The sequence below is a fragment of the Penicillium angulare genome (genome assembly GCF_028827245.1).
Source record: "Penicillium angulare strain IBT 27051 chromosome Unknown utg000003l_segment0_segment0, whole genome shotgun sequence".
Taxonomy (NCBI): Eukaryota; Fungi; Ascomycota; class Eurotiomycetes; order Eurotiales; family Aspergillaceae; genus Penicillium; species Penicillium angulare.
In genome coordinates this window covers 2,445,426-2,466,698 of record NW_026623162.1, presented here as the reverse complement: position 1 = coordinate 2,466,698, position 21,273 = coordinate 2,445,426, and the positions used below count along the sequence as shown (strand labels likewise).

Sequence of the window (21,273 nt, the reverse complement as noted above, 5' to 3'; positions counted from 1 at the left end):
TGGCTTTCTGTGGTAATGTTGAAGGACCGAGGGTTTGGGTTTGGGAGTGGAGCATCTTGACATTGAACTGCGGAGACACTCTGTGCCACTCACGAGGTGTCCCTGACCCAATCCCGCCCCCAGTCCCTGCTCGAGTGATTGACCCGGTCAAACACACAAGGCTACAAGGCATCTCTTCGCAATCTCAGACCCGTTTTATAAAATAAGCCCTATTTGACTCGGTTCCACTATTCGACTAATCCTCTTTCTGGGAGGTCCAACCGAGATCTTGAACCTACAAGACAATCCCCGCAGATCCCGAGACGTCTGTAATATCCCGACCGTAACTATAAATGACGCTGAGCTTTCCTAATAAACTTATCATTCAGACTTCAAACAGACACAATGCAACAAGAACAATTCTTGCAAAGCCTATGGCAGGTTGCCCAAGGTTCATGGGGCTCTGGTGTCCTCCCAAGCTCAGAGAACCTAGCCCGAGCCCGGTCATCCATTCCCAAATCACTGCCTGGCGTCGGAGCCAGCCTGGAGTCCGTTCAGCAACATATTCTGGGTGACATCGTGCCTGCTTTCAATGGAGGTAGCATCAGCCCCAACTACTATGGTTTTATAACCGGTGGGGTAACACCAGCTGCTCTCTTTGCCGATAACGTTGTGTCAGCCTACGATCAAAATGTTCAGGTACACATTCCAAACCATTCAATTGTTACAGATGTAGAATACCATGCTCTTGGCTTGCTTGCGGATCTCTTGCATCTATCTCGTGATAGATGGCATAATGGAACATTTACCACCGGTGCTACAGCTAGCAATATCCTTGGTCTAGCCTGCGGGCGAGAATTTGTTCTTCAAAAAGCGGCGGGGAGAAAGGGAAGCCAGTTAGGCAGCGTTGGCGAGCACGGTTTATTCGAAGTACTACAAGAGCTTGGTCTTTCGGGTGTTCAGGTTTTATCAACTCTGCCACATTCTTCATTGGTAAAAGCTGCAGGGATTCTGGGCATTGGCCGCGCAAACGTTCGAAATATCTGTCGAGATGATAATCCACTTCAGTTTGATATGGAACAGCTGGAAAACGAGCTGAAAAGAACCGACAAAGTGAGCATTGTGGCTATCTCATGTGGTGAAGTTAATACTGGCCGATTTGCCACTTCTGGAGTCGAGCAATTGGGCAGACTTCGCTGGCTGTGTGATAAGTATGGTGCATGGCTGCACGCTGACGGTGCCTTTGGAATATTCGCCCGAGCTCTGGACGATAAGCCAGAGTATGCTACCATCAAGAAAGGCAGCCATGGAATTGATATCGTGGACTCAATCACCGGAGATGGTCACAAATTGCTGAATGTGCCTTATGATTGTGGTTTCTTCTTCTCTCAACACGCAGACTTAGCCGCTAAAGTGTTCCAAAATGCCAATGCCGCCTATTTGAGCGCAGGCGCAACAGATGGCCCATCAATTCCGTCTCCTCTCAACATCGGTATTGAAAATTCCCGCCGGTTCAGAGCATTGCCAGTGTACGCGTCTCTGTTGTATTACGGAAGAGATGGATACCGAGAAATGCTCGAACGCCAGATTCAGCTTGCTCGTGCTATCTATCAATGGATTTTTGATAGCCCCGCATATATAGCGTTGCCAGAGGCGAATTCTAAAGCTGAGCTCGTGGACCAGACATTCATGAGTGTCCTGTTTCGTGCTAAGGATGATGCCCTGAACCAGGAATTGGCTAAGAAGATAAATGACACATCACGGATGTTTGTCTCCGGCAGCAGTTGGGATGGTACACCAGCCGTTCGAATTGCTATCTCCAACTGGCGAGTGGATGTTGTACGTGATACTGCTTTGGTGATTGGCGTTTTGGATCAAGTGGCACAGTTATGAAAAGAACAAGTAGATACAAGGGCCTGTATATACCGGGTACGCTATCGTAATAACTAATAGTATGGAATGAAATGTCACTTTTATATTCATCAACGACGGCGACCAGCTCCTCCCACATTTTCAGTCCGATCGGCCATGTTAACCACCTCCCCAATACCAGCTGCTTCTTGTTCATCCTCCAGAGCCATGATCTCTTCACGACTATCCCACCATTTCTCCTCTGCTTTGTCGAATGCAGCCTTCCGCAACTCTTTGATGCTCTTCTCGCTGTCCTCGCCCTTAAGTCTTATAGCTTCAATAAGGAGCTTTTGCCACTCCTCGGAAGTACGACCGAAGAATTCACGGAGGGTCTCGAATGGACGAGGCAATGGTCGGTTGTCATGAGGCTGCGTTTCGGACTCTTGTTCTTCGACTTCAAGTTGTTCCAAATCCTGGGTAACCGATGGCACAGTAATTTCTGTTGGGGCAGGTGACGACGTATCGAGAGACATAGCATCACCATCCTCGTCATCCATGTCTTCATCATCATCTTCATCATCCATTTCCTCGTCACTTTCTTCTTCATCCATGAGGTTCCAGTTCTCGGGTTCCCTGTAGAATACCTCTCTGACACCATCCAGCTTAACAAGGTCAACGGCGTACATGTCATCGAAAGTGAATTCCCGGTCACCCTTCTCGAATGTCCCTCCATAAATGAATAGCATATCATCCTGTACCGCAAGCTGCGCATTGAAGCGTCTATGCGGCATCTCGAATCGTACAACAGCAGGCTTGGAAGGCTCAACAGGTTCCTCTTTTGGTGTGCTGAGCTGCATAAATTCATCGCCATCGTCATCGCGAATCCCACCCTTGGCTTCCAGTGCCTTGAGGTTCTGCAGAAGATCTTCTTCGTTGGCTTTGCTTCTATCGCCTCGGGATCTAGCAGCTTGGTTCGCCTGCTGTTTCTTGCCAGGGGCGCGGGGTCGTCGTAAGGACAACGGGAAGAATCTGTTTCGATCGGTTGTCCAGGCAAATAAGGTATCGAAAAACTCGCTATCGATTCCTTCTTCTGTCAGTTCAACATCGTGAACACCACCAAACATAATACCGCGACCTTTATGGTATGCCATGGTAGTTCCAGCACGAGCTGGGTTCGGGGTATTGGCAGGCTTCTTTCTCCTTTCCCAGCGAATATTTGGACCAGCAGCTGCTGGGGCATCGGGGGCTGGGGGAGTGATCCTAAGGAACCAGGTGTCTTGGTGGACCATGGGACGCAGAGTCATCTTCTGTGCACCACCCTTGACCTGCTTACCGCTGACGGCTTTCACGCGAGAATAACCACCATAGATAACGGCACCACTTTCGTGCGGAAGGAAAGAGAACGAAGATCGAGGATCTGGCTTCTGCGATGCCGTAGTCAGGGTTGGATTAAACCAGGTGTATTTCTGGCAATCGTAAATCCACAGATCTTGGAGGTATTTCGTCTGTTGGGAAGTATCTTGGAAACCACCAAACAAGATGATATAGTTCTATGTATCAAGAGTTAGCTGAGACATTTTAGCAATTCAAAGCATTTTGAGCTATAATTTACCTTGTAGTAAGTCATCCGGTGGCCACTACGAGCTGGGGGGCCTTTGCCCTTGATCTCAAGACGAGTCCATTCCCTGGACGCCGTGTCTAGGTGCCAGAAGTCATTGTAATGGTAGAAAGTTCCCTGTTTGGGCGACGAAAATTCACCTGATGTTCATTAGATTGAATACTCCTACTGAGTTCACAACCGTGGACATTTTTTCGAATGTTCCAAGGCTTTGATTTGGTAGTAGTAGATCTTACCTCCGAACAGATATATACCTCCAGTGTTACCTCCACGACACCAAGCATGTCCACTTCGAGGCAAAGGACTATTGGGACTGGTAACCTCCCTCCATTCGCCTCGATCAATCAAGTGGACATAGAGATTATTGAAAAATGTTGCGTGGGTACCATCGTAGTACTCGCCGCCAAAGAGCAGGAGCTCATTCCGATTGGATGGCGATGCAAGAATAGTAGCAGATGAGCGTGGCGCAGGAGGCCCAGAAGGAATCTCAGTCACCTTCAAGAATTTGGCTTGTTCCTCAGCGTACTGAGCGAGGATGGCATCTAAATCGGCATCTTCAACGTCGCTGTCGGCATCCTTGCCCTTCGTCTTGGTCTTTTTCTCCTTCTGGGCACTTTTCTTGGATTGCTTGGCCGCCACCCGTGCTTTATGCTCGGCGGATTTCTTGTCTTTTTTACCCATCGCTGGATGTGGTCTTGAATGGGCCGATTTTTGCAGACTGGCAAGTCGTGGTGGGGCATATGAAAAAAACGCTGCCGATAGAGCACTATCGAGTGCGGCCCCGCAGGGCTTGATAACAGAAGTGCATAATGAGTAGGTATTCTAGTGATAATGGGACTTTGGATCGATCAATACGTAGGTAAAGAACTAACAATATTAAAGATTGTCGTATTCACTACATACATAGGCCAATTTCCCTCTAGCCTCAGAAGTGTGACTGCGAGTGTTTGTTACAGCATCAATCATGTGGGCCCTTATAAGTCACGTGCTCAACGCGTCTTATGCGCGACAGCAAACTATTGAACTGGAGATAACACCGACGAGTACAACGCCATGAGATTGTCACGCCCCCATGACGAAAAATAATCTCTCCGCTCATCTCAAATGGCTACTGAACCGAGCCCCTTCCTCTCACCCTTTGCTGTCCGCTGAGGCCCCTCCGATCCAACGCGAGCGCGCCTCCCAACAGCCAACTCCGCCTTCCGACGAAAGCGAACTTTTGGATGCAATCATTGAGGACGCCGAGGATGCGACAAACGAAGAAATGGCAAGATTGCAGACTGCATTATCAGCGAGCAAGCCTCGGCTGCCTAGTCATCTTGAGACATGGAAAGCTGAACCGCCCTCCACGTCTAAAACGTCAACCTCGATAAAGTCCGCTGTAGCAGGTATGTATCCACACAATAGAGTGCAATGCGCCGTTGCTAACGAAATTCGCAGATAGTCACACAGGCCTCGAACCACCAACGTCCTCATTCACACGTGCTCAGCCCAAAACGACACCATTCCGATCAAACCGCAAATTTGAAGCATCTCCCTTCGGCGATATAGAGTCAGTTGATTTGACAGGAGATCCTCCGCGATTCATCTCATCGTCATCAGTTGGCCCCGTGGAGCCCCGTCGGTTGTGGTCCGAGGAGGCTGCAACACATGAGAAGACTACTGAAAAGCGTGGGAAGAAGCGGAAGAGCGACGAATACACGTCCGACCTTCTGTCACCATCTAAACATACGGCTAAAATCCGAAATCCCTCAAAAGCAAATGGGATCACGTCTGTGAAGTCGATCTCTGAGTTCGCTCCAACCGAAGACTGGTCAAAATCTTCCAGAAGTACGAGACAACCAAAAACCGAGTCTCCGTCCCCTCAAAAGAGCAACCGCAATCGAATAATCGCTGGTTCTGACGAGGAAGATTCATTTGATGACTGGGTGGACGATGATGTTGACAAAATGATCATGGATGACTCAGGGCTGTATCCTAAGCTACCCCAGCTAAGCCCTGCTGATAATGAGACCAAAAAACGCCGTGATAGCCGCATTACTGAACAACTACCGTCCCGAGAAGCGCGAAACATAACAAAAACAAAAGAAACAAAAATTTTGCGTCAGTCTCCTGGGATGAGTGTTCCCAGTTCTCAGACCAAAGATGAACAGATTCTGAAATTCGTGGCCATTTCGTCATCGGCCCTTGAGAATTGCATCTCAAACCTTAAAAAGACCCGGCAGAAGAATGCGGAGATGGTATATGAACAGGCCATGGAAGGCCGAGCCGCTCCACATTTACTTGCTGAGAACCAGAGTCTCATTTCTCGAATACAAGCCATTGAGACTTTAAAATCCCAGCAAGCGGCTTATAGTAGTTGTGTCTCTCGAAAGGGAAAATTGAAAGAAAGCCTCATGCAAGTCATTTCCCAGGGACTTGATCCGACGACCATGCCAACTGAACTCGCAAAAAGCCGAGCAGTTGAAGCAGAGTTGGGGGCGATTGAAGCCAAGATACGCGAACTTTTGCCCCAAGCTAGAGTCTTCGATCTGGTCAAAGACTCCAGCATTGCTTCTTATAGCTCAGATTCACACTCTCGCGACCCCGAAAAGGAGGATGAAGGCTTGAGTTTCAGCAGAGACCCCTCCCCTTACCTACCACCGCCTATGAATCGACCCCAATCGCCCCAAAGAGAACCAACTTCTTTTGCCGCATCTGGTATGACCGACAGAAACTTACCGTCTAAGCTGACTGGGCAAGCTAATACCCACCGTCTTGGCAACGAGAAAAGCGTTTCTCGAAACATGGGCTCACCGTCAATGGACTTTGATGATTTTGACTGGAATGATAGTGATGATGAAATGCTTGAAGTTGCTGGCAGCTTCAATGAAGATGCGCCACCGTCTCTTAATGAAATACATACACAGGAGCGCCAGGTTTTTGCTGAGACGTCTGGGAACATTTCTCGAAGTCAAGCACCAAAGAAATCACCCAGTCGAAACAATTTTTGGTCTAATCATCCCTGGTCCCACGATGTAAGAACTGTTCTCAAGGATAGATTTCGTCTTCGTGGCTTCCGATCAAATCAACTCGAGGCTATCGATGCAACACTTGGCGGGAAGGACACTTTCATTTTGATGCCAACCGGTGGAGGAAAGTCCTTGTGTTATCAGCTTCCATCTGTCGTGTCAAGTGGCCGAACTAAGGGTGTCACACTTGTGGTCTCCCCTCTCCTGAGTCTCATGGAAGATCAGGTTTTCCATCTAAAAGAGCTCAACATCAATGCATTGCTGGTCAATGGTGATACTAATAAAAGTGACCGGTCATGGATCCTTGATCAATTGGCCAATAATGGAGGAGGAGACATGGAGTTGCTGTACATCACGCCAGAGATGCTTAGTAAAAACCAAACGCTCATCAAAGCCTTGGAGAAACTTCATGGTCGGAATAGACTGGCGCGATTAGTGATCGACGAGGCGCATTGTGTCAGTCAATGGGGCCATGACTTTCGACCAGACTACAAGGAGCTTGGGGAAGTTCGAACAAGATTCCCTGGTGTGCCAGTTATGGCCTTAACTGCCACCGCCACAGAGAATGTGAAGGTCGATGTAATGCATAACTTGAAGATGCGAGGATGCGAAGTATTTTTGCAAAGCTTCAATCGTCCAAATTTGACCTACGAAGTGCGACCAAAAGGCAAAAATGATGAAGTTCTGACTAGCATCGCTGAGACGATCAAGACCTCGTACCGGAACCAATGCGGTATCATTTACTGTTTGTCTCGCAAAACATGCGAAGAAGTGGCGACCGTCCTTCGAGACAAGCATCATATCAAATCAGAGCATTACCATGCTTTATTGAAACCCGAAAAGAAAGCATCGGTACAAAAGCAATGGCAAATGGGGAAATGCCATGTTATTGTCGCCACAATTGCCTTTGGTATGGGAATCGACAAACCAGATGTCCGTTTTGTGTTCCATCACAGTATCCCCAAAAGTCTCGAAGGATATTATCAGGAGACCGGTCGTGCCGGGCGAGATGGAAAGCGCTCCGGTTGCTATCTCTATTATGGCTACAGAGACACTACTACACTGAAACGAATGATCGATCAAGGCGACGGCAGCTGGGAACAAAAGTCACGTCAAAAACTCATGCTGAGGAATGTTGTCCAATTCTGCGAGAACCGCAGTGATTGTAGACGAGTCCAAGTACTCGCATATTTTAACGAACAGTTCCGCCGAGAAGACTGCGCTAATACGTGTGACAATTGTAAGTCAGATGTTGTTTTCGAAGAACAGGATTTTACGGAATACGCATCATGGGCTGTTAAAATTGTGCGCTACTTTTGTAATTTGCCAAAGCCGAAAAATTTAAAAGACAACACAAACAACGTCACTGTACTTTACTGTGTTGATATTCTTCGTGGTGAGTTGAAAAGACCCAAATGCCCGTCACACAGACAAAACCCTGGGTATGGTAAGGGGTCTGCCATTGATAGAGGCCAGGCGGAGCGACTTTTCTACCGTCTCCTGGGCGAGGATGCCTTGGCCGAAAATAACCAGATCAATGGGAAGGACTTTGCTGTTCAATATATTGTTCTTGGGCGCCACGCCAGCGAATACGAAGCCGGAAAGCGGAAACTGAAGCTACACATGCGCGTCTCTCCAAACAAAGCTCGCGCGTCAAGGCCGACCTCGAAATCCAAGAGTAGCAATCAGAGCCATCCACAATCTACACTGGTATCTTCACCAATTCAATCAGCTCACCATCGCCGCCAAGCTCGCTCTCAGCCTCACGAAACACTCCTGGACTTTTCGGAAGATGACGAGAGCGACGGATTTGAGCCAATCAGGGTACCGGGCAAGCAGAAACGTCAAAGTCGCCATGAGCTTGGTCCACCAATAACGACCGACCAAAAGATGGACCGCCTTGATCATCTTCATCGTGCTGTTGCTGAGGATTTTGAGGTCACCGCCAAGAGATTCCTGCAGGATGTAAGTCTCGTATTCTGTTGACTATGCTAGTGGTGTATTAACGCTTTCGGTAGATCGTTGTTGAAAGGGGCCTCCGTGCCCAGCCATTCCCCGACCATATCTTACGCGACATGGCCATTTTTTTTCCCAGTGGTGAGGCATCACCCCAAGCTCAAGGCGCGGACGTATTCCAATGCTAACCTTTTAAATAGATCTCTCACAGCTTGCTGCCTTGCCTGGTATTGATCAAGACAAGGTCAAACGATATGGACGCCAGATCTTAAAATTGGTCGATAATACAAAACGCCGTTATCATGAATTGAAAGAAGAGGCTGAGTCAAATGGCGTTGTCCCTGACCCCAACCATCACAATGTCATCAATCTCAGCAGCAGTGATGAGTACAGTGACGGCGATGACCTCTTCGCAGACCAGGCATCTGCCTTCGAGTTCGACACCCAGTTCTCCCAAGAGCCCAACGAAGACCTTACGAGCCGATACTTCCCCCCTCCCCCGTCACCTGGGTTTGACCCTGGCGGTTTTGATGCCGAACCAGCAGCTGTTGGCTCCAAAGGGCGCAAACGACCCTACACCAAAAAGCCACGCCGGAAAAATGGCGGTTCGTCTGCAAACTGGAAAGCTAAAGGCTCCAGATCCAAGAGCAACACGAGTACTCGTGCACCAAGCCGGTCATCTGCTGCTCCTCGGAAAACTACAACGAAGACCAAGACACCGAAATCTACGATTGGAATGATGCCCATTTGAAGTTTTTTTTTTCTAATGGGGTGACCATGATATGGCGTTACTTGCATGGGCATTTTTAGGCGTTCTTACATCCCCCGGAATTATCATTTCTGTCCAGCCAGGCACTTCATACTGGTAATTGGTATCACTGACAAGTGGCCAATTCATTGTTTCGAGCGCCCAAACTAAATTAGGATATAAGTAGACACAATACTATTTCTTGCCAGCTTCGCGCATATGATCAGTTTAATTTCTCGATTATTCACCCAGTGACCGGCCAAAGTCAATCAGCCGAAGACGCCGCGCATCTCGCGGATGGAATTGTGCCACTTTTGCTCTTACAAGGAACCTCGAGATTGCAGAGTCCCGTTGTAAAGTCACATATGAAGTACCAGCTTCTAACAAGGTATTCAGAAGTTCATGCACTTCCTTTGCTGCCGATTCTCGCTTGTTCGACGGTCCGGAGCCATCTTTGTTACGATTAATAAATTGATCGATCCGCTGTTGACCATCATCGGCGTCGACTGTTTGCTTTTGTCTCTTCGGTCTCCCGTGGGCCGTATAACCGGCATTTAATGTCGCGTCAGATACTTCAAGCGCATCGCCAACCGTAGGGCCTCCAAGATCTTCTGCAGCGAGCATAGGAGCTAGGGTATCGTCGATGAATATGTTCAAAGACACTTTTAGATCTTCAGATGCCTGATCTAGCGCTCGTCTTTTCTTTTTCTGTTCACCTAGCGTTTCTTGTGCCATTTGCGAAGGCGTCTGCTCTTGTTTTCGAGTGGCGGCGTTACGGATCCGCTGGAGTCTCTCACGAAGACCACTAGCAATTGCAGAGGAATCACGTAGGTTTGCTTCCTCTATATGAAGGCGTTCCCGATCTTGAGATAATTTCTCCGCCGTTACTAAGACGGAAGTTTTGCTCTCCTTAATGGCTTGGGATGTTTCTTCAATCGCCAATAGTGAAGGAAGAACCGAGTCCGTCACTGGAAGTTCTTCCTCTTTTTGGAACAAAGAATCATATGCCTTCTTAGCTCTTCGAGCATTCGAGACACGTATCCAGGGATCACTCTCATCTTCCAAAACGCCGTGAGAACGGATCTCCCGTAGCTGTAATGAACTTTTAGCATATTTTTAATATATAATGCGAGACTTACATACCTTATTTAATTCATTCTCCTGGCGTCGCACTTGTTCCTGAAGCTCTCGCAACGTCCCATCTAAACGTCGCGTATAGGCATGCAAAGCCGTTGCACTAAGAGGTTGGCTCGCCGACTCAATCTCCACAGCCGCACGGTTCGCAGCAAATTTTTGGATTTTCTGCACCGTATCTTCGGAGATTTCCATATTGCCATTCATTTTTGCCATCGTCCGTTGCAATTGAGCCAATTTCTTCGAAAAGTGTACTATCAAGAAGGTGAACCAGTACAAAACATCCGCGTCGCGTTGAAACCACGTGACGTGACTGGTTTCGGTTTAGCTTGAGTGACAAGCAACGAGTAACCTCATCGCTCCGCTTCATCTCCCTCCATCAACTACCATTCTCGTCCCACCTCCCTTCCCCAGTTCCCCTGGTTCCTTTCCCCTTCAAAGGCGCGTCTCCTTTTTTTTTCATCGTGAGGCAGCAGTTATCTGGAGTGGAAAAGCTCTTTTTGGCTTGGTTTCCTAGTTTCGCCCTCTCCTTACCCACAGCCCAGTCGCATCCACGAACCTCTTGCACCTACCTTCACCTTCTTCGCTCTTCATCCCCTTGAATACTCCCCGGCAATCCTCATAGTGACGGAAAGGGAAAAATACAAGAAAATAAAGCTTCTTGTGCTTCTTGTGCTTCTGAAAGGCCCCACAAACCCCCACCTCTCTGTCATTGGCATACACTTCCTCGTCGACCATACACCATCTCTTTCTCCATCCCAATTTCAAGCACCAGATCCTTTCCCTGATCGCCAGCACCAGCACGTTTTCCGTGGGAACCACTGGTGTACATAGACGATCCATAAGAAGAAGCAGATTTCATTCTTGATACTCGCCTTCCTTCACGTAAGTGAGACTACAGCTCAGCGCTTTCATCGCCAAGATCATGTCAGCGTCTCCTTCCAATCTTCAATCGACCAAGCGTCCTCTCGAGGACCCTTCGTCTCCTTCGGCTCCCAATGATCAACCCGAGGCCAAACGACCAGCCCTCGACAAAGTAGTTCGCAACGATGCCGAAGCCGAAGCGGACGTTTCGAGCAACCAGATTCCCAGTGTCGAGGATTCCAAAGACACTCAAGGTGACACAGTCGTCCCCGATGCTCCCAATGGAAAAGGCCTCCCCGAAACTCAGCCCATTCAGTCAACCGCGTCGCAAGGTGAACGGGCTGGCTCCCAATCCGAACATACGGTGCAGGACGAATCCAACTGGATCCATATTCGTGCTGTGATTTCCAGCCAAGAGGCAGCTACAGTTATCGGAAAGGGAGGTGAGAATGTGTCTCAGATTCGTCGTATGTCCGGCGCCAAGTGCACCGTCAGCGATTATTCTCGGGGTGCCGTAGAGCGGATTCTGACCGTGAGCGGCCCCCAGGACGCGGTGGCCAAAGTAGGTTCCCATTCCACCGTTTCATAATATCACCCGTGAATTTCATACTAATTTGCCTAGGCATTTGGCCTGATCATTCGTACTCTGAACAATGAACCCCTCGATGCCCCTTCCACTGCCCAGTCCAAGACCTATCCGCTGCGTTTGCTAATCCCGCACATTCTTATTGGTTCCATTATCGGTAAAGGTGGCAGCCGTATTCGTGAGATCCAAGAGGCTTCTGGCGCCCGTTTGAACGCCTCCGACGCCTGTCTTCCGTTATCAACTGAACGCTCTTTGGTCATTCTCGGTGTTGCAGATGCCGTGCACATTGCGACCTACTACGTCGCTGTTACTCTCGGCGAACAACTGACGGAGCGATTCGGCGGTGCTGCCGCTTCAGCATATGCCACTCGTAGTGGTGGCCCTGCTGGTGGTGTCCCGGGTGGCATGCAAGTTGTCCCATATGTCCCTCAGCCTGCCGGCGGCCAGTATGGTCACCCTGACACCTTCAAGCGTCACCACCCTCACCCCAACCGTGGTCAGCCGGGTGCCTATGGCGTCCCTTACATGCATGGCCAGCCGACCCCGGCCCCTGTCGGTCAGCCTGCCATGCCCTATGGTGCTACTCCCCATACTCCCTATGCTGGCGGTCCTGCTCCGCACCAGCCAACTCCTTACGTGGGTGGTCCCCAGCCTACACCTGGCCGTGGAGCCCCGACTGCCCCTGCCCCCGTGAATGCTGCTGCCATGCCCGGCCAGCCACTGACCCAGCAGATTTACATCCCCAACGACATGGTCGGCGCCATTATTGGAAAAGGCGGTGCCAAGATTAATGAAATACGCCACCTCAGCGGCAGTGTAATCAAGATCAACGAGCCCCAGGAGAGCAGCAATGAGCGTCTGGTTACTATCACAGGTACTCAGGAGTGCAACCAAATGGCTCTGTACATGCTCTATTCTCGCCTTGGTTCGTTTCCCCCCCAAACCCCATATATCTTAGCCGATTGTCATCTAACAACCACCCAGAAAGCGAGAAGCACCGCGTCTAAGCCGAAATGTTTATTTCTCTGCCTTGGGTGCCCAAGCAATGCTAGGCCCAAAAAGTCCACGGTGGTTTACGACTATTTTACTTGGTTATTCATTCTTCCTTTTCTCTTGTTTCTCCGTTTCTTTTGTTCAAACTCACGGGTGTTTACGTTTTCCCTAACCCATTTCTTTCTCGCTGTATCTTATTCGAGGCTTGTGATTGAAAACTCTGCCTCCTAATAACCAAATCCCACGAATTCTATTCCCCATACCCTTCCCCCACATACCCGTAGCCCCAAGCTTGCTTTTTCTCTTCGCCGCATCCCTGACTTATATCACTCTAACACCCACCGCGACAATCTACCCGGAAATATCAATCCTGAAAGAACACTTGCATTGCTAAACAAATCCTTTTACTTGTCTATCCTCACCACCCCATTTCCACATCAAGCAACTGGAAAGTTTCGGTTCAAAGCTTCCGAAAGCTAACATGCTTCATGTCCAGTCCTGGCAACGCCCCCAACGACTTCTCTCGAATTGGCGCAATAGCAGAGACAAATTCATCCGTCTCTCTAGACTTCTTATGCGCCTCAACAGATTCCCACCCCACCGTCAAAATGTGCAACACTGCTTTCCCACTCGGACTCTTCGCATGCTCTACGGTACTCGGCCGATCCACCTGCCCCATAGACCAGGACTTTGGTCTCGCCGCTTCCGACAGCTCCAATAATGAAGTCCGGAAATTAATCAGATCATTATGAAGCTGTTTGGTTTCACGTCCCGAAAGCGAACTGGCAAAGGATAACACACAGATCTCTGTCACCGGGTTGCTGGTCAATGTGTTTGAACTGGCGAGCGGAGGACATAAAGTCGAATAGACTGCCATCGGTGGCTGGGCATCTAGATCGAGATAACGCTTCAGGTGATCTGTGTTTGCGGAACTACGGGCGTCGGTCCACTCTGCGTGTCTGGTTAACTTTCTGTATGTTGAATATGTATATGGAGCGTAGGTAGATGTAGTGAAAGTATTCGAATATCTCTGTTCTCAAGGAAATTGAGGCAGCCACTCACCAAGTACCCAAGTTATCATATTCTCGTCTTCAGCTGACCGGCCCCACGCGGAGCTTTCATGCCCACTTTGGTGTTTTGTATCATCGAATACTTGCTGGAGCTCCTCGCCTTCCTTGTTGCCGAGCTCTTCGGGACGAACAGAAGGCTTAATTTTAAAGAAGATGAATTCACTAGTGGTGACCGACATAATAATCTTCCTATGGCAGGGGGGATAAGATACCGAGGGTGAAGATGTTTACTTGGTAGAAGTTCAATGCTTATTTGAAGCTCAATGTCAGGGCCAGAGTCTAGTTCTGATGTCACCCACGGAAAATGATGTCAGTGTTTCCGGTCTTCATTGAGGCTCAATGCCAATGGATCAATGAGAAAGAAATAGAATAAAACACAACAGAGATGGTAAAAAAAGAACATATGTACATCTTTAAAAAGGGGTTCGAAAGATCTTGTAGATTCGCTCCCATACCTATGGAAGCTACGCCAGGACAGAATAAAAGGGAAGAAAATCAAATGCGTCCGAATGCTGAATTCCTTTGCTCGTACAATCTTCATGAAACGGATTTTCTATAAATCATCCACGCCGCGCACCTTCACTTCCTTCTTTTCAATGGCCTTTTTCAGGTTTCCAATTAGATGCTGGCGACGTTGAGCCTTAATCTTCCATCGAGTACTCTCCTCCTGCGCAATGGCAGGTGCGATGCTCTCAACGCTCCGAAGACGGCTGTGTTTGGCAGAGCCATTGATACTGAGCCGGAAGTTGACACCGCGAGAAGCAGACTCAGGTGTATGGTAAGCGCTTTGATCCACGGACCCGCGCGAGCCGGGCGTGCTTGGGAAACGTCCAGTGTTCTTGCGTGGAGTAGTGAAAGGCGACCCCTCGCGGCTGTTAGGAACAGTGTTGGAAATATCAACGCCTAGCTTCCGCATTTGAGCTTCAAGAACATCGATGTCGCTGCTCTTGTTCTCAGCCATACCCATCATTGTAGCAATGGTCTTAGTGACGGCTTCGACGGTCGGGCGCTTAGATGACTGTCGTGAGTCACCATCAGCACGAGGAATGTCGGCGATTCTCGCTCGCAACATAGAGACGCTTTGCTCCAAATCTGCCATCTTGCTCTGAATCTCCGTAAATGTGCTCCGCAGGTCATGTTGAAGAGTAGCATGTTCGGCGGAAAGGGGGGCGACAAGAATAGCACCGGTATCTGTGTGTGCATCCAGAGTCTTGCGAATACTAGCACACTGGCTACGGAGGGTTATGATCTCCTTGGTCAGCAGCTGACGGCACTGGTCCAGCTTTTCCTCGACTCCTTGTACACGCTGATTGTTAAGAGAGTTACCCAGAGAAGCTACGGCATCATCCAATTTGCTGATGTCCTGCAAGAACAAATTTTCATCCAACACATTGGAAGGCTGTTCGCTTTGAAGAACGTTCACTAGCTTGTCAGTGCCCGAAGTCTGGGAACCTTGCTGATAAAGAAGATACGATTCCAAAGAACGAGCATTGATGCCCAGTGTATCGATCATAGAGTTGATGTCGCGGTACAATCGTTCAATCATGCCTGGAAGACCAGGCTTGGCAGTCTCTCCCGTGTAATTTTGGTGAGGTAAGAAAGGGTCCAAAGTGGTAACAGGCTCGACTGGCCGAGAAAGGTCAGCGCGAAGTCTCTCGTCCTCATCATCGTCAGATAGAGAGAGAGCCTCTTCTTCTTCCTGCCTTTTCTGTGCTGCTTGATGAGCGCGGGCCTGTTCCTCGCGAGCAGCATCGCTGGATCTTCTCATTTGCCCACCCCTTTGTTGAGCGAGCTGCGTCAAAGAAGCCTTCCGAGCATGCAGCGCACTTCCAGCTGGTTGTGCAGGCCGGCTTTTGAACAGAGTGTTCTTTTGAGAATTAACGCGAGTAGGACTGGGAGATCGGTATGGCTCACGCCCGCTTTGGACTAGAGAGCTGGGTGGTGGCAGCACAGGCTGCCTCGAAATCTCACCAAACAACTGACTAGATGGCTGTGGTTTCTTCTGGGCGGTCTTATTAAATCCACTAAAGAAACCCCCAGTCGAACTCTTGTCAGAAAGTCCACCAAATGAGCTTTCTGCCGAGGGTTTAGGGCTTGGGATTTTGGTCTCATCATGCGTAATTTCCTCACCGCTATCGGAGAAATCAGACTCGTCGTCATCCTGTTCTGAATCTGCATCTGAGTCATCAGGAATGGGGACAGCTTTTGCCGTGAACTTGGTGATTGCTGGGGGCAAGGAAGCATCTAATACGCTCGAGGCCTTCTTTGGCTTTCCAACAAAGTCGGGTGGGAGGGGTGCGTCATCGACTTTAGACGGCTTCTTGATGAAATCAGGCGGAAGAGGAGCGTCGTCGACTTTAGCCGATTTCTTGGTGAAGTCAGGTGGGAGAGGGGCATCGTCCTGTAGCACAGGCTTCTTTTGAGTCACGAAATCCGGGGGAAGTGGAGCGTCTTCCACCTTGGGTGAAGTCTTCTTCTCGGCCAAAGTACCCTTGTCATTGAATGATAATTTCTCCGGAATAGCAAAATCGGGAGGCAGTGGCGCATCCTCAATTGAGCTCTTAGAAACATTAGAGGATGCCGATGTATCGCCAGGTGCATAGCTATCCCTGCTAGTAGGGTCAGGGGGCAAGGGTTCATCGAATGAAGAAGGAAATGTAGGCGTAGAGACAGACGGTTCCCTCTTTGGTGTAGCTGTTTTGTCGGAGGGAGCCGAAAGAGGACTTGTAATCTGATTTTGGTTTGAAAATTGAGAAGTGGGCTGAGTAGTCGTATTATTTCCAAACGAGAAACTGGATTTGGTCGTCTCGGTAGTGCTGGTAGAACTGGCAGGCGTAGGCAGGGGTGAAGGCACCCCAAACAAAGAGGTGGGGCCAGGCGTCTGTTTTCCAAAGGGATTGGTGACCGGGGCGGACGGCTTGCCAAATAATGAGGATGGCTCGGACTTTGGAGTATCTGCAGGTGCAGGCACAGTAGTAGAGTCCTCCGCATCATCCATTGACTCTGGCTGGGGACTTGTCTTATTAGGTGATGATACCATGTCATCGAAAGATGCGCCAAAAGATAACGCCCCAGAGGACTGCTTGTCGGCCTTCATATCATCGGTAGCAGCTGTACCGTCCGGTTTGAAGGATGACCCCAATGAGAATCCACCCCCACCGAACGGGTTGTGCACCGGATTTTTCGTTTCATTCGAAGGGGGAGGGAATGATGTACCTGTTTGTGGCTTGGTTCCGAATGGGGAAGATGTTGAAGCTGTTGAAAAGGCATTCTGTCCTGCAGGATTGCCAAAGGGCGAATCGGCAGGTTTTCCAAAGGGTGATTCAGTAGGCTTGGATGCTGCAAGACCACCAAAGCCACCGCCCCCGGAAGAGAATGCACCGAAGCCACCCCCAGATGTTCCGGTTCCAGTTCCAAGGAGTGATTTACCCCCAGAACTAGGCTGTCCAAAACCAGATCCTGCACCGAGTCCAGATTGTCCGAACTGCGGCTTTGCAGGAGTGCTCGCTGAGCCGAATCCAACTCCAGGCTGGGAAGGGGTTCCGAATGAGGGGCCTGGCGTTGATGCTGTACCAAAGGCTGGAGTAGATCCGCCTATTTGAGATGTACTGCCAAATGCCGGTGCAGATTGCTTTCCAAAAGCGGTTGCTCCCATAGTCGACGCCCCCATGGTAGATGGGCTCCCAAAGCTCGCACCTGATGGCTTCGCGAAGGGAGATGAGCCCAAGGCTGAAGGCGTGCCAAAGGCCGATGAACCCAAAGCTGACGGTGCGCCAAATCCTGACTGTCCGAATCCTGACTGTTGCTGCTGTGCCGGCGCTGCGGCCGGTGTAGGAGCAGCGGTCTGCATCTGCGAAGCTGCCAGGGAAGACTGAGGAACAGACACCAAGCCAGAGTACGGAAGTTTCTGGCGAACGGCATCGGAGTAGACAAACCACCAAGCCGAAAGAATTCCGTCATTATTCAGAAGGAAAAGCCCGGGGAGTGGAGTGGAGCTTTCTGATATATCTTCGCCGGCAAGAGGTGCAATGACATTTTCACCGGAAGAAAGATCGGCAGCCAGACCAATGACAGAAGTCTCGTCCACGGAATCTTTCAACGGCACTGATGCTCTCTTAGCATCATCATTCACTTCTGTCGTTGTGAATTGGCCAACAAGGGCTTGGGCCGCATCATCCTTCGCCAGTGGCTGCTCCGATCTTGTGATAATACCAACATCGGTAGATGCGGTTGATGATATGATCAAGACATCCTTTAAAGCTGGCTTGTAGTCTCGGAGTCGTATAATGAAATTGTATGCGGGTGAACGCTTTAGGGCAAAGCCCATGGTGGAGCAAACTTCGGGCAACTTCTGTGTGAGGAAAGGCGCCTGTTTGCGTCTTGTGATGATATAGTAAGACGATGCTGGATTCATGCCCATATCATCCTCAATGGCATTTGGGGTGTAGACCAGGAAAAACACATCATTCTCAAGCCAAGATATAGAAGAGACTACATCATTGTTAGCAATAATCCCCAGAAAATAGACTCGACCCGTGCTTACCATGACAGTCGCCCTCTAAATCAGTCGGACGAGGAATCAAGCTTTTATTGGTCCCATCGGGCGTCATTTGATCAGCAGTTCCATCTGCCATTCCAGCGACAAGTTGCTTTCCTTTGTTACTCCAAGCCACACTGCTGACTCCATTCCTTAGAATGGGGCCATTGGCACCAGATACCAAGTTGCCGGCTTTCAGATCGGCGATCAATAGTTCACCATTTACTGTGACAAGCGCCACTAAAGTAGAGGTGGGATCTGGGTTGGTTGAAAGGGTGCGGATAGTTGCGCCGTTTGTCTGGATAGATATCGCCGGCTGCGCATTCGCCTGTGCAAGGTCTGTAGTCTGAAAAACAGAGATCTGTGAACTATTCTCCGAGGCTAAGATCAAAGCATCATCGTTGGCTGTAAATGCCACATGGGTAGGGCGCGCTGGAAGAGGGATCGTGTTCTGTGGCTGGAAGGGCTTTGTTTTGAGTTTTTCTTCTCCGGTCGACGCTTGGATAGCTTTTCTGATCGAGTCGGAGCTTGCGACCACAAGGGCGTTAGGCCCAGCAGCAACTACCACTCCTTTACTCTGCGCGACAGCCAACAAGGAAGATGTTGTCGAGGGAAGGGCGTCTTCAGGCCAAGGGGTGGGAAGGAGGCGGATGTTAGCATCGCCAGCTATACCTTTGAAGCCGATTTCCTTGAAACTGCTGTTAGCAACTGGACATTGTCCGCCGTAGGAGCTCTTGAAGACATACATCAGTAAAGACATCGGATAGCTCTGGTCCCTGTTCGGCCCCCGCATGCGAATGGACGAGGTTGAAAGCCATCTTGATTCGATCAAAGTCGGCGGAAACTGTACGAGGGGAGTCGCCTAGAGGTGAGTTCGTTCTCGAAGCATTGAACGATGGCGAGCTCGGCGGCGTGGAAGAGAAAGAACGTCGGGGGAGTGCCTGGGGACTCCGGTTAAAAAGGTGGAGAGTACGCGCAAAAATGATGACTCCGTCTCTCCCCCAAAAGAAGAGAGAGAAGTGCAGATGCTGGTAGAGTCGCGATGGAGAGCAGAAAGGGAGATGCGATCAAGTCTCGAGAAAGGTGTTGAACGCCCGAAAATGTGTTGCAGGCAAAAACACGCGTTGGCAGCCTGACGGGTGAGGCGCCAACCTAAAGCTCTCAAGAGCTTCTACTAGTATAGCTTCTACGTATGGTCATCAAGTTGTTTAAGTTGGAAGTCCTTGACGAAAAAATCAGATAATGACCTTCTTAACGAGGGTATTTATTTTAAATTCATTTCTTTGTCTTTCAAGTCCGATCTTAAATGGTAATAAGTTAAATATGTTCGCACAAGGAAATGTACCTTGTTCTTGTTTCATTCTGAATCGTTGCTGGCCCACTCACCGCCTTCCCTCCAGTTAGGTAGACTAGGCTGCGGGAGCTTCGTCACTTGCAACAGCTCCGACTTCCTCGCCTTTGCTCTTATCCATTCGTCTACTCCACCATCTCGATTCACCTTCTCCCATCCCTCATTCTTGACTTCAAGAACGGCGTCTCCCTCTCCTGGTTGAGCAGCTACACACCCTCTTAATCGGTCCTCCCCTGCATTGTCACGATGCCTGGCTTCGACTTCTCCAACTACAACCGCAACGCGGCGCTTCACGCCAGGGGTGTCCCACTTCCCAAAGCTACCAGTACAGGTACCACAATCGTGGGATGTATTTACGATAAGGGCGTTGTGGTACGAGCTCACCGATATCAAATAATCCCACAAAGGAACCACACCAGGACGAAGGCTGACATACCCTGTTGGGGAAATACAGATCGCCGCAGATACCAGAGCCACAAGTGGACCTATAGTAGCAGACAAGGTACGAAAAACCAGAAACCCTCCCGAACTGTTTCTGTGGGACAAACTACAAATCACAGAATACTAATGTGAGATGATCTGGAAATAGAACTGCGAGAAGCTCCACTACATTGCCCCAAAGATCTGGTGTGCCGGTGCCGGTACAGCCGCCGACACTGAATTCACCACTGCCCTGATCAGCTCAAATGTCGAGCTGCACTCCCTATCTACAGGCCGTGACCCCCGTGTCATCACCTGCATGACGATGTTGAAGCAACACCTCTTCCGCTACCAGGGCCACATCGGTGCTTACCTGGTTGTTGCAGGCGTGGACCCAACAGGCACAGGCCTGTACACTGTGCACGCGCACGGTTCGACAGATAAGCTACCATATGTCACTATGGGATCTGGATCATTGGCAGCGATGTCTGTGTTCGAGTCGACATGGCAACCTGATCTGGACCGGGACGGTGCCGTGAGCCTTTGTGCGGAGGCTATCAAGGCCGGTATCTTCAACGATTTGGGCTCCGGTAGCAATGTCGATGTTTGTGTCATTGAGAAGGACAAGCCTACTCAGTTGCTGCGCAACTACGAGAAGCCGAATGAGCGTGGACACAAGGAACGCAACTACCGTTTCCCACGTGGTACGACAGCTGTGTTGAACGAGAGGGTTATCAGCAAGGAGGATATGAATAAATATGTCACTATCGAGAACCTTTCTGGGGACACTAGTCTTGCGGAGAATATGGAGGTGGATAGCTAGAGCGGACATTAGAAATTGTGTGATGTACAGTCTAGTGAAATTATCTTCATGCTTCTGAGACGAATTAATATACACTGGACTTGTTCCTTCTTGTGATGTTGTATTCATGAACGAATATTGGGGTCGGTGTATGGTGCTGTGGATTCTACAACTACTGTTTATCGAGTCTATCAATGAAATCAATCGAAGTTATCTATTCATATGTTCCTATTAAAAGTTGAGCTATCTAACCTTGACTACCTAAACACACCCTTCAAGGATTCTTAAGGCTTTGTTGGTCCAAGGTAGATATTGTGGAACTTATGGAACCGCGAGTGGGAACTAAAGTGATT

The 21,273-nt window shown here is 49.5% G+C and overlaps 8 protein-coding genes across 8 annotated transcripts; 4 read left to right on the top strand and 4 right to left on the bottom strand.

Moving 5' to 3' along the window:
* Window positions 1–384: 384 nt before the first annotated feature.
* Window positions 385–1,872, top strand: N7478_003080 (pyridoxal phosphate-dependent decarboxylase family protein; the record flags this gene model as incomplete). The annotated part of the gene is made up of 1 exon (XM_056919294.1): window positions 385–1,872. One exon carries the CDS (start codon window positions 385–387, stop codon window positions 1,870–1,872), a length of 1,488 nt encoding a protein of 495 aa, XP_056782452.1.
* Window positions 1,873–1,961: 89 nt separating this feature from the next.
* Window positions 1,962–4,129, bottom strand: N7478_003079 (putative Kelch repeats protein; the record flags this gene model as incomplete). The annotated part of the gene is made up of 3 exons (XM_056919293.1): window positions 1,962–3,380; window positions 3,443–3,588; window positions 3,685–4,129. The coding sequence occupies 3 exons, from the start codon at window positions 4,127–4,129 to the stop codon at window positions 1,962–1,964; spliced, it is 2,010 nt and encodes a 669-aa protein (XP_056782451.1).
* A 391-nt stretch (window positions 4,130–4,520) lies between these two features.
* N7478_003078 (uncharacterized protein) lies at window positions 4,521–9,166 on the top strand (the record flags this gene model as incomplete). Its single annotated transcript, XM_056919292.1, has 4 exons — window positions 4,521–4,836; window positions 4,889–8,424; window positions 8,478–8,556; window positions 8,616–9,166. 4 exons carry the CDS (start codon window positions 4,521–4,523, stop codon window positions 9,164–9,166), a joined length of 4,482 nt encoding a protein of 1,493 aa, XP_056782450.1.
* A 237-nt stretch (window positions 9,167–9,403) lies between these two features.
* Window positions 9,404–10,504, bottom strand: N7478_003077 (uncharacterized protein; the record flags this gene model as incomplete). The annotated part of the gene is made up of 2 exons (XM_056919291.1): window positions 9,404–10,255; window positions 10,307–10,504. 2 exons carry the CDS (start codon window positions 10,502–10,504, stop codon window positions 9,404–9,406), a joined length of 1,050 nt encoding a protein of 349 aa, XP_056782449.1.
* A 718-nt stretch (window positions 10,505–11,222) lies between these two features.
* N7478_003076 (telomere maintenance protein PBP2) lies at window positions 11,223–12,754 on the top strand (the record flags this gene model as incomplete). The annotated part of the gene is made up of 3 exons (XM_056919290.1): window positions 11,223–11,723; window positions 11,784–12,672; window positions 12,732–12,754. 3 exons carry the CDS (start codon window positions 11,223–11,225, stop codon window positions 12,752–12,754), a joined length of 1,413 nt encoding a protein of 470 aa, XP_056782448.1.
* A 446-nt stretch (window positions 12,755–13,200) lies between these two features.
* Window positions 13,201–13,989, bottom strand: N7478_003075 (uncharacterized protein; the record flags this gene model as incomplete). The annotated part of the gene is made up of 2 exons (XM_056919289.1): window positions 13,201–13,691; window positions 13,803–13,989. The coding sequence occupies 2 exons, from the start codon at window positions 13,987–13,989 to the stop codon at window positions 13,201–13,203; spliced, it is 678 nt and encodes a 225-aa protein (XP_056782447.1).
* Window positions 13,990–14,363: 374 nt separating this feature from the next.
* Window positions 14,364–19,165, bottom strand: N7478_003074 (FG-nucleoporin NUP159; the record flags this gene model as incomplete). The annotated part of the gene is given in 3 exon segments (XM_056919288.1): window positions 14,364–18,301; window positions 18,354–19,080; window positions 19,094–19,165. The coding sequence occupies 3 exon segments, from the start codon at window positions 19,163–19,165 to the stop codon at window positions 14,364–14,366; spliced, it is 4,737 nt and encodes a 1,578-aa protein (XP_056782446.1).
* Window positions 19,166–19,944: 779 nt separating this feature from the next.
* Window positions 19,945–20,941, top strand: pup1 (proteasome core particle subunit beta 2; the record flags this gene model as incomplete). Its single annotated transcript, XM_056919287.1, has 3 exons — window positions 19,945–20,070; window positions 20,153–20,200; window positions 20,288–20,941. The coding sequence occupies 3 exons, from the start codon at window positions 19,945–19,947 to the stop codon at window positions 20,939–20,941; spliced, it is 828 nt and encodes a 275-aa protein (XP_056782445.1).
* Between the last annotated feature and the right edge of the window lie 332 nt (window positions 20,942–21,273).